General features: G+C 37.1%; 1 protein-coding gene across 4 annotated transcripts in view; it reads right to left on the bottom strand.

Annotated features, from left to right (window-relative positions):
* The window catches only part of DNAH7 (dynein axonemal heavy chain 7), a 225,785-nt gene that overhangs the window by 195,071 nt on the left and 18,803 nt on the right, over positions 1-11,911 (bottom strand). For all 4 annotated transcript variants that reach the window (XM_068544746.1, XM_068544747.1, XM_068544749.1 and 1 more), the window contains exons 8-9: positions 11,356-11,481; positions 6,078-6,197 (exon numbers count right to left, since the gene is read on the bottom strand). In XM_068544746.1, the coding sequence (XP_068400847.1) occupies positions 6,078-6,197; positions 11,356-11,481 (246 nt within the window). The remainder of the gene's footprint in view (positions 1-6,077; positions 6,198-11,355; positions 11,482-11,911) is intronic.

The raw sequence follows: 11,911 nt of genomic DNA, 5'->3' as shown, positions 1-11,911 counted from the left end.
TGAGAACTTTTAAGATCTACTCTCCTAGAAACTTTTAAATACACAACACAGTATTGTTAACTGTAGTCACCATGCTGTGTACTACATCTCCATGGGTTATTTATTTTATAACTGTAAGTTTGTACCTTTTAACCCTCTTCAACCATTTCATCCACCCCTTACTCCCTTCCTTTAGCAACCACCAATCTGCCCTCTGCATCTATGAGACTGGTTTTTGTTGTTGTTGTTTTAGGTTCCGCATACAAGTAAGACCATATGGTATTTGTCTTTCTCTGTCTGACATATTTCACTTAGCATAATATCTCCAAAGCCCATCCATGCTGTTGCAACATCTTCTTTATCCATTCATCAGTCGATGAACATTTAGGTTGCTTCCATGTCTTGGCTATTGTAAATAATGCTCCAATGAACATGGAGGTGCACATATCTTTTCAAATTAGTGTTTTCCTTTTCTTCAAGTAAACACCCAGAAGTGGACGTGCTGGACCATACGGTAGTTCTCTTTTTATTTTTAGGAACTTCCATACTGTTTTCCACAGTGGCTGCACCAATTTACATTTTCAGCAACAGTGCACTAGAGTTCACTTTTCCCCACCTCCTCATCAACACTTGTTACTTCTTGTCTTTTTGATAATAGTCATTCTAACAAGTGTGAAGTGATATCTCACTGTGGTTTTGATTTGCATTCCCCTGATAATTAGTCATGTTGGGCATCTTTTCATGTACCTGTTATTTATTTGTATGTCTTCTTTGGAAAAATGTCTATTCAGATCTTCTGACCATTTTTAATCTAATTGTTTTTTGCTATCACATTGTATGAGTTCTTTATATATTTTGGATACTAACTACTCATTAGATGTATATAGTCGCAAACATTTTCTCCCATTCAGTAGCCTGCCTTTACATTTTGCTGATGGTTGCTTTTGCTGTGTAAAGTTTTTATAAATATGTGTATAAAACATAAAATTTTGCTAATACTATCCAAGAGGTTCTTATTCTGTTTTAATCCCCTTAACCTCTGATTAAATCTGATACAATTATGTCTGCAAAGATGACAATGCTAAGAGTCACAGAGTTTAAGTGGGGAGCAACTGAGCAACTTTCAAATTTTCCTAGAATTCCCATCTCATAGATGGAAACAAACAAGGAGTAACTAATTATTTTAAAAATCAACAATTGGTTAAAAAGGAGAACAAAGAGTCTACAGATTTACCAATTGGATAGATATTTAACAGTGGTAAGCTATGGTTACAGGCTAATCTTAGAAGCCATGCCGTTTTTAATTTAACGTGACTATTTCTACAGGCATGGCCCAAGGTGAAAGTTTTTTCAGAACTGAGAATAGAAAAGATAGGTTAGGTCCAGGTTGCAGAAGACCTTAAAAGGCACGTTAAGAATTGTGGATTTATTTTGTCAAGAAACGGAAGGCACTGAACTAGGGGATGTTTTAAGATTCACCTGGCAGTGGTTTGTAGGCTATATGGGAGGATAAAAGGGCCCGCCAAGGGTAGTAGCAGTGGGAATTGACAGAAAGGAGTACACATAGAAGATGCTTCTGAGAGAGGATCAAGAATACTTGGTGTCCATAAAAGAAGTCTCAGTAAATATAAAATGATGAAAATCATACAAAATTAGAAGATCAGTAACAGAAGGACACTGTGGAAATTCACAAATATGCAGAAATTAAACAACATAGTCCTAAACAGGCAATGAGTTAAAAAAAAAAAAAAAACCACAAGGGAAATTAAAAAATAATTTGAGATGAATGAAAATGAAAACACCATATATCAAAATTCATTGGATACAGAAGAGTAGTGGTCAGACTTTAGACCTGTAAACACATTAAAATATATTTAAAAGATCTTAATCCAACAGTCTAAACTTCTACTAGAAGTCAGAAAAAGAGAGATTACTAAATTCAAAACAAGGAGAAGGAAGGAAGAGAGATCTGAGTGGAAACAAACAAAATAAAGAATAGAAAAAATAGAGAAAATCAGCAAAGCCAAAAGCTGGTTCTTTAATAAGATCAGCAAAATTGACAAACCTATAGCTAGACTGACCAAGAAAAAAAAGAAGACTCAAACTGTTAAAATTAGAAATGAAAAAAAGGAGACATTAATATTGACCTTATAGAAATAAAGGGAACATAATAAACAACTCTATGCCAACAAATTAGATAACCTAGCAAATTCCTAGAAAGACACAATCTACCAAAACTGACTCAAGAAGAAACAGAAAACATGAATAGACTTATTACAAGTAAATACATTAATTATCAAAAAAATTCTAAGAAAATTAAAAGGCCAGGATCCAGGAATAGGTGGCTTCACTGGTGAGTTCTACCAAATGTTTAAAGAAGAATTAACACCAATCCTTCACAAAGCCTTCCAAAAAGAAAAAAGAGAAAGGAATGCTTCCTAACTGATTCCATGAGGACAATATTATCATAATACCAAAACAAAACAAAGATATCACAAGAAGAAGAAAACTACAGGTCAATACCCTTGATAAATATAGACACAAAAATCCTCAACAAAATACAAACTGAATTTAGCAGCATATAAGTGGAATGCAAGGTTGCCTCAATATACTAAACCAATGGTAACATACCATATTAGCAGAGTAACAGAAAAAACTAATTATCATCCCAATAGACGCAGGAAAAGCATTTGGCAACTCTACATTATTTCATAATAAAAACAATTAAGAAACTAAAGAGTAAAGGGAAATTCCTCAACCTGATAAAGGGCACCAACACAGCTAACTTAATGTCAGAGGACGACTGAAAGCCTTTCCTCTGACATCCGGAACAAAATAAGGATGTCCACTCTTGCCACTTCCATTCAACATTGCATTGGAGGTTCTAACCAGAGCAATTAGGCAAGGAAAAGAAAAGAAAAAAAAACACATGCAGGTAGGAAATGAAGAATTAGAACAAGTTCTGTTTGCAGATGACACAATCTTACGTAGAATACACATGCACACACAAACTACTTGAGCTAATAAACAAGTTTAGTAAGGTTGCAGGATATAAAATCAATATACAAAAAATAGTTGGACTTCATCAAAATTAAAAATATTTGTGCTTCAAATAACATTGTCAAGAAAGTGAAAGGACAAACCTCATAATGGGAGAAATATTTGAAAATCATAACTGATGGGGGTCTACTAAAGTACTCAGAATACATAGTCAGCCCTCTGTATCCATGGGTTCCACATGCGTGGACTCAACCAACTCCAGATTGAAAATATCAGGAAAAAATTCCAGAAAGTTCCAGAAAGCAAAACTTGAATTCTCCACGTGCCAGCAACTATTCACATAGCATTTATACTGTATTTACTACTACTTACATAGCATTTATATTGTATTAAGTATTATAAGTAATCTGAGATAATTTGGAGGATATGTGTAGGTTATATGCAAATACTATGCCATATTATATAAGGGACTTGAGCATCCGTGGATTTTGGTATCTGCTGCGGGGGAGGGGGTGTTTCCTGGAGTCAATCCCCCATGGATACTAAGGGATGACTGTATAAAGAACTCTTACAACTCAAAAATAAAAAGACATAGCTGAATACAAAATGAGCAATGACTTGGATATTTATCCAAAAAGATAAATAAATGGACAATAGACATGTGAAGAAAAGCTCAACAGCATTAGTCACTGGGGAAATGCAAATCAAAATCACAATGAGATAGCACTTCACATCCACTAGGATGGCTATAATTAAAAAGAAGGATAATAACAAACACTGGCAAGGATGTAGAGAAATTGAATTGTAGGAACACATTGTTGTTAGGGATGTAAAATCTTACAAACCCTTTGGAAAACATCATGGCAGTTCCTCAAAAAGTTAAATATAGTTGTCATATAACCCAGCAATTCCACTCCTAGGTATACAACGAAGAGAACTGAAAACGAATGTTTACGCAAAACAAATGCTCATGGAAGCATTATCCATAATAGCCAAAAAGTAGAAACAACCCACACTGATGAATAGATCAGCAAAATGTGGTATTAATATATTCTGCAATGGATTATTATTGGGCCATGAGAAGAAATAAAGTATTGATACATGCTATAACATGGATGAACCTTGAAAACATTATGCTTAGTGTACAAAGTCAGACATAAATATGGTATCATTCCACTTAGAGGAACTGTCCAGAGTAGGGAAATCTACAGGGACAGGAAGTACGTCAGTGGTTGCTAGGGGCTTGTCAGGGTGGAATGGGAGTGACTGCTAACAGATACAGGGTTTCATCTGAGGGTGATGGAATTAGTGATGACCACTGCACAATCTTGTGAATACATTATAAACCACTGAATTATACACATTAAAGTGGTGAATTTTATGATCAGTGAAATATATCTCAACAAGAAAAGAACAGTTAGCAATACACTGAAGATGGCTAGGGGCAGGCTGGGGATGGTGAGGAGGTACATGATGAGCAAAAGAGACAGAAAAAGTCGAAAAGTTTTCAACTTGGCCTGGGAATGGTCCAGAGGAGGAAGAATGGCAGGCTTGGAAGAAAGAATGAGTACTGTTACGGAAATGCTGAGAATCAGGTGCTGACGTGGCATTCCACTGGAGATATACAGTAGAAAATTTATAAGAAGGGCACAGAGCTCAGAAAACATAACATCTTGAGACAGCTAAGACAGACGAAATCATGAAACTGTCGAGAATATAGAGAAGAAAAACAAAAGCAAACACCTGGAGAGCCCCTACCCTTAGAAAAGATAGTAAGATTAAGTAGAGCCAGAAAAAGAGATCAAAAATTAAATGGGCACAGGGACACAGAACAGAGACTTACAGAAGGCGGTGGTGATAAACCACAGCAATTGCTGAGTAGAAGTGGAGGATAAGGACTAAGAGAAGACGTTTGGGTTTGGCATAGATGTCATAATTAATCATTTACTAATTGTTTCTCCACTTCGGTGAGCTCATGTTCTGCCTTTTAGCCATGATAAACACATTCTGGCTCACTATGTAAAGTATGGTCAGAGGGTTCTTCCCTTAGAATCCATCAGGAGGCATCAAGAGATACAGTTAATCAATCTACATCTCTCAGCAAAATCATTCAATAAAGGTTTATCCTCTACTCTGTACTTTGACACACCCAGTCTACTAAAATTTGCAGTGGGAATGTATTCCTGGGGTAGAACCCTGAAGTTATAGATCAAGATAATTTACTCTTATTCTGTACTTATGGGGTCATATTCTCCTCTGCAATTAGTTATGCACTTTCATTCTGCACCTCTCCTCTATTTTTTTTTTATGTGAACTAAATACTAATACTAAATAGAAGTCTAAAGTTCTTTCAAGTAATGTCAGACAAAGAATTTGATTCTAACGTATTAGAGAAGAAAAAATATAAAGGGAAGATTTCTAAGTACGTTTTGGAAATCATGAGGCCATGCTGGAGTTTCATGTCCTCTGTTATCTTAAATTTGATCTAATATTAATGTCCCATTTATAATAACTTAATGGCCCATGACAAAGACAATTTTACTGTATTGTTTTAGAACATATTATCCGGCACCAGTATCGATAATTATCACATGTGGCTATCCCAATTTGAAGGGCCAATCCAAGATGATGTTTAATTAAGTCTAACTTCCCAATACGACTATAAACTCCTTTAAAGAATATATTTTCCCCACCTAAGCATTCTTTAAACTCTTCTGCATCCTCCATCCAAAACCAAAATGTAACCGGCACATTACCTTGCATGTGTTAACAGTAGATTCAAATAAATCTCTGGTGAACGATTAGTTGATGATCATTCCCCCATGTTATCCACCCCTACTCTCAGAGCAGAGGGTAGAAACCAGACGTTGAGAAAAAGTATCAATTATCATCATTTTAGTTTCTGTACAATCTATGCTGTGTAGAACATCTGGATAGACATCACAGAGCAAGGCAGTTAAAGATATCATATTTAACTCTCAAACGGAAATGATTACAAACTTTTTAAAATGAGATTTTCTAAAAGCAGTTAAACTGCAGTAGCCCACTAATCACATTTTTAAATTTATGTTTTCATACATGAAACTTCAAAACTTTACATTTTAAGTAGAGTCTCTTTGGCAGATTCCATGTGTTTCATGACAATGCTCTGAAAAGTCAACAGCTCTAATGCATCCTGGCAATTGTGAAATTCTTCTACATCAACTAAACGTAACTTTCTGCAAGAGATGAAAATGAACAGTGATTTAAGTATGAGGGTTTTTTTTTTTAATTTAACATTTTGCTAATTGATCCCTTCTCAAAAAATGATATTCCTAGGTTTTATCACTAAAATTTGTGCTCCATAAAAATATTCAAGAACATATTTTAATTTAAAAAATAATTAATATAATTAAATTCAGCAGGAACACAATCTGATATTATGAAACTGTGCTGTGCAGTAGAAGAAGGACGTAATAACTGAAATTTGATGGATAGGTTAGACTGATTTTTGCTTTCAAACTGGAACAATTAAAACAGAAAAAGAGGCAGGGCTCAAAACTTACAAGGTCCACTCCTCCTAAAACAAAAATTCCACCCTTTCTGAAAAGAGAGCAACCCTGGATATTGGAAAGCCATGAAGTGAGGGAGTTCTCACACCTAATTAAGACTCAGTGTACAAAAATCTTTTGAACCTGTCTGGTTTTGATTTTTTCAGAAAACACAGTGCTTACTCCAGCCAAGAGTTTTCAATTCTGACTACAACACTATGATCTTTGTTATATACACGCTTTAGTCAGTTAAGAAGTTTCTCTGGCAGATTAAAGTGAAAGAACAATGCTACCTATTAGTACCATTGTATTAGTCACCTCAATTTAACTACAGATTTCTTCCCTATTATAGAAATTGCTATTTAATTTCCACATGATTAAATGATTTCTATGTTATCTGAAAGATAGGAAACACTATTAAAAACATCACATTTAATTTTTACTTAAAAACCAATGTAAAATACTGGTTAGTAAACAAAACACATTTCACATCTATTTATATTCCTTTCACAAGCAAAAGTCCATCTCTTAGGTTACCATGAGGTTAGTACATGACATCAGTGATACATTAGGCACAAAGTAGGTATAACCATTGCTGGAGAATCTTTGGTAATGAGTTATTCTGGGCAACTGAGCAGTAATAAAGCAATGTTTTAAATAAAATACTTTTAAAATGTAGCATGACAGCACATACTAAACATAATCTGCTCTCTTTATGCTTCTTGGTCAACATTTTCAACATGACTTTATGTCTTAAAGCTGTAGCTATAAATCAGGGTACAGGTGCATGCCATGTGAAGCAGCACTGAATGAGAGCAGTTGCTAGGGCAGGAGCACCTAGAATTCACTTTGCCACTCAGCAACCAGACCAGTTTTCCCTGCACTTCCTCAGTGTTTGATTTAGAGACAATTCTAAGCACAGGCCACCCATCTTTCATGTTTTGAGATTGATAGGCCTTTATAGAAGTTTTACAGAACTTTCTCATGAAATCTCTGCTGATAACATTCCCTGTTTGGTCCATAGGCTGAATGGTTAAGAAGATGGGAAAAATACCACCAGACACTGGTCCTACTTTCTCAGGACGATTCCTCCTATAATCTGGCAGTAGAACAACAGTTTTAACCACTGGTTAAAGACTACAGGAAGAGTCAGGAAAAAGATTACTCAACCAAATAACAGCCCCAAATCACCCAGACTGTGAACCTCAGGTTCTTCTCTGAACTCTTCCTATCCCTTACCTGCCGCATGCAAGCAGACGTCAATTCCGGGAGACTCAGCTGTCAGTCATGGATCCCTCCCACCTGCCACTGGATGCTCACCATAGTCTGAAACCCACCTTGATCTTTGGATCCATCACTGATTTCAGGCAGAGGGACTACAACAGTCCTGGCCCAACACTCTGGACTCAACACCAAGTCAGTCTCTGATTTTGATCTCTGGTTCTCAAAGCTAATCTCACTTCTCACGGGGCCCAAGTTGCCCCTTAACTACCACTCCAAGTGCCTACATTTCTTGCTTGATCCATGAATTTAGAAACAAGTTCTGCTCTTGCCAGCTCTCCTTCATTACATTCAAAGTAGCACACTCTAGGCAGTGCTCTGCACTCGCTTCCTTCACTTACTAATACATCCTGGAGACCATTCCATATTAGCACGTTGACACTGTTCTCATTCATATTTCATAGCTGTGTAATAATATTCCATTGTGTGACTGTACCATCACTCATTGAACCAGTCCACTATCAATGGTTACTTGGTTGTTTCCAGGCTAATCCTCTTAACAAATGGCACAATAAAGAACCCTGAATCTCTATCACTTCCTATATTTTCATGTGTATCTCTAGACTAATTTCCCAGAAGTGAGATTGCTGGATTCAAGTGTAAATGAATTTGTAATTTTGATAGATATGACTGGATTCCCTTCAAAAGGGTGCCCATTTCTCCAACCTTCACTAACAAAGCATGATGCCAACATTTTGGAATTCTGTCCATTCCATAGGAAATAGAATGATATCTCAGTGTAGTTTTTATTTCAATCTCTTTGCATTTTTCTTATTATGAGTTAAGCATCTTTTTAATATGTTTAAGATTGATCAAGTTGTATCTTCTCTGAGTACTGTACAGTAAATGAATCCACAGTGTTCTAGAAGTATTTTCTTGGACTCGCCTTGATCAAATCATGAATTTCAAAAGTTGTTCTTTATCTTCTTATTTTCTTAGACATCCTATTTATACTGTAATTTATATCCTATGGTAATTTCTATACTCATATATACACTGTATATACATGTGTCCCCGACATACACCATTTTTCAAGCAAAAATACCTGTGTGCTATGTAGGTTTTTGACTGCATTATAAATGCCATCTCTGACATTATTAAGTGGGTTCTGGAAGCATAAATACTGAATGACATGAATTTGCACATTTCCATCTAGAGAGCACCCCCATTCATAGACGTGCGCCTATTCATGCATTTCAGAGTCATTCAGATGATTTTTTTGTATCACCATCCCCCAACCCACAGCCATACAGAGAGACGTCCTGTACCTTCAAGACCTGCTGAGATTCAGGGCAAATGACTATTAACCCAGAGTAAGGATGCCCTGTGTGTTCAATGCTGGCTTCTCCTCAGAGGGGCAGGACTTGGGTCTGCCCATCCCACTCTTAATATTCACACAGAGGGTAAAAACAACTTACACCGGCAAAGGCAACATAGGAGTTGGTGGGGCTCTCTTCCCCAACCACAGACTGCAAAGCTTCTTTCTCATTTGTCTTTACCCTGGAAGCTCTGAGGTTTGCTTCAGCTGCTGCAACTAACACCTCTGCCACCACAGCCCTGGACACTAATTTTGGACATATCTACTATTTACTGTTTTCTTATCTCGGCTTTGTTACTTTTTCTTCTTCCCCTTCCTCCTTTCATTTTCTTGTCTCTTGCCTCCTGACATTGTACAATAGACAAAGTCTAGCCCTTAATGAACAATATTAGGCAGTGGTGCTCATCCCCCAGCATCCAGCCCAGTGTGTTCTAGCAGTTCCATGTATGAACGGACATTAAAAAAATAAACACTGTGGTGGTGTTTTGAAAATGAAATGTACTACTGCATGTAAACATCCTTTGTGAAAGTGATATACTGTATTGTATGATCTCATCACTGCAGACAAAATTAGATCATGGGCCTTGTCAGGGAGAAATATTTGAGTCTCAATACCCAAAAGAAACGAAATGAGAAAAGCATGGGGCAGGGAGACGGCCTCTTCCTATAAGATAAATTCAAGAAGACAAAGAAATCCACATTATACAATGCAAAGTTGAAAGGATGTGCTTTCTAGGAGTAAACAGTCTCACTGACAAAAGCCAGTTTTATGCTATGTGTGTAGATACACGTATGTGGATATACATATATATTTGGCTACATGAGCACAAAGAAAAATATGGGAAGATGCCCCACTAATGGTTATCATGTCTTTGGCTGGGTTGGTAGAAAGAAGGGCACGTATGAGGGAAAGAAAGGCCAGGCTGGTGGGAGTCAGGCAAAGTAAAGAAAAAAGGGCTGCACTTAAAAAGTGTATATGATCACATTTGTGTAGTCATATTAATTACATATGTATCTGTGTAAAGAAATTACATTAAAATTTGTTTCAAAAAGGAAGGAAGGGAGAGAGGGATGGAGGGAGGGGAGGGGCCTTAGACACCACAAACCCACACTCATCTCACAGGCGGGAACTGCAGAGCCTCTGATGGGAGGGTGGCAGAGCTGGGGCGATTCTGGATGGCTTGGCTTCCTGGAGCAGGACCAGAAGCAGGGTTAGGGTTAGGTGCTCCTGGGCACTAAGGATCCCAACTTCGGAAGGAGGGCAGAGAAGTTGGTCGGTGAGGCCCCCCTAGTGTATGTGCAGGGGTGCTTTCCGGAGCAGAGACAACAGCTGTGCTTCTGTAGCACCCAAAGCTCTTAGCTTTCCCTTTGCTGGTCTGCAGGAGGCGAGAAAATGTGCTCATTATTGTGTCCTCAGGACAATACCTGCAATTAAGAACCAGGAGGCCCTGGAGAACAGATTGCATGTAAACTGGGGCTTTGGCTGGGAGGGTGAGAAAAGGCTCATGGGACCACCTTGGAGGCCAGGCTGCCATGTCCTCTATCACGAGACAGGGACCCATTCAGGTTTTGAGAGGGCTTCTTTATGAAAAATGATATAAATCTGTATTACTTCTGCATATTTTAGAAATAGGTATGTCCACGTGTACCTATTGCTAGGATGCCCCCTCAGTGCCTTGGAAGGGGCGGCACAAGGGACGGAATATGAAGCTGGAGCTTCTAAACTGCAAGGTAAACTGTCCTCAGCCCTAGGGCCAAGGTCTGTAACTCCATAGCGCCCACCAGCCTTCACATCCAGCTCTGCACCTTTCGCACCATGACGACGCCCACAAGGAGCTGCATGATCCCCAACAGTTGCCCAGAAACTTCACCTCATGCTAATCACATGGGCAGTATTACCTCGGTTTCTAAACAATATAGATGACTATAGCAGCTAATGTTCTGTGGGATTTAAAACGAGGCATGGCGATTCAGCCCCTTAACTGTGATTACCCCTTAAAGTATATATGGTAACCTGGCGGGGGTGGGGAAGGGAGAACTAGATAAGACATAATGGCGACGCTCACTTTTACCCTATACACTTCTATGTTATTTAAAACCATGCTTACTTAGGTCAGATTTGTAATTATTTTTAAAATTTATAGTTAAAATAGTAAAAGAAATAATTAAGATGTAATAATTTTCATCTCTCTTAAACAAAACAACAACAACAAAAAAAAAAACCTCAGTAAGTCCAGAAATACTTACTTAAAAGTACTGTGCCACAGATCTAGCACCGCCAACATTGTAGGGTTCATTGTGTTCAAGTGATCCCTAATATAACTGCTTGCAGCTAAAAAAGATTTCCTCCAAGGTTTTGGAAGAATTTCCATTCTGAAAGCAAAGAGAAAATAGTCATCTTCTTTAAAAATCAGAAAGTCTCATAATAGTCAAAGTACTTTTTGAGTAATAATTTTATTTGAGTAATAATTTTTTGAGTTTAATTTGAATTAAAAATAGGATTTATCCCTCATGGTAATAACAAAACATGTAATTATGTTTTAAAGTATATAAAAGTCATACTCTTTGTGGTTTAGTATAATTTTTAACTAACACAGATAAAATTAGATTTGAATTTTTATCATATAGGCAATTGTTTTTCTCTAAATGCTTGATGTGATGGAGTCCACAAATAACTAATAGTGATCAAACAGGAAGAGTAGCCAGCTACGTTTTATATATATCTTAAAAGATTTTTTTTTAAGGAAACATTTAAACATTTTATGTCCCTATTGTTTTTAAAACATTTTAAGAATATACTCCA

This window comes from Eschrichtius robustus, chromosome 5 (assembly GCF_028021215.1).
Source record: "Eschrichtius robustus isolate mEscRob2 chromosome 5, mEscRob2.pri, whole genome shotgun sequence".
Lineage (NCBI taxonomy): Eukaryota > Metazoa > Chordata > Mammalia > Artiodactyla > Eschrichtiidae > Eschrichtius > Eschrichtius robustus.
The sequence above is the reverse complement of the archived record's forward strand: the minus strand, read 5'-3'. Positions and strand labels throughout refer to the sequence as shown.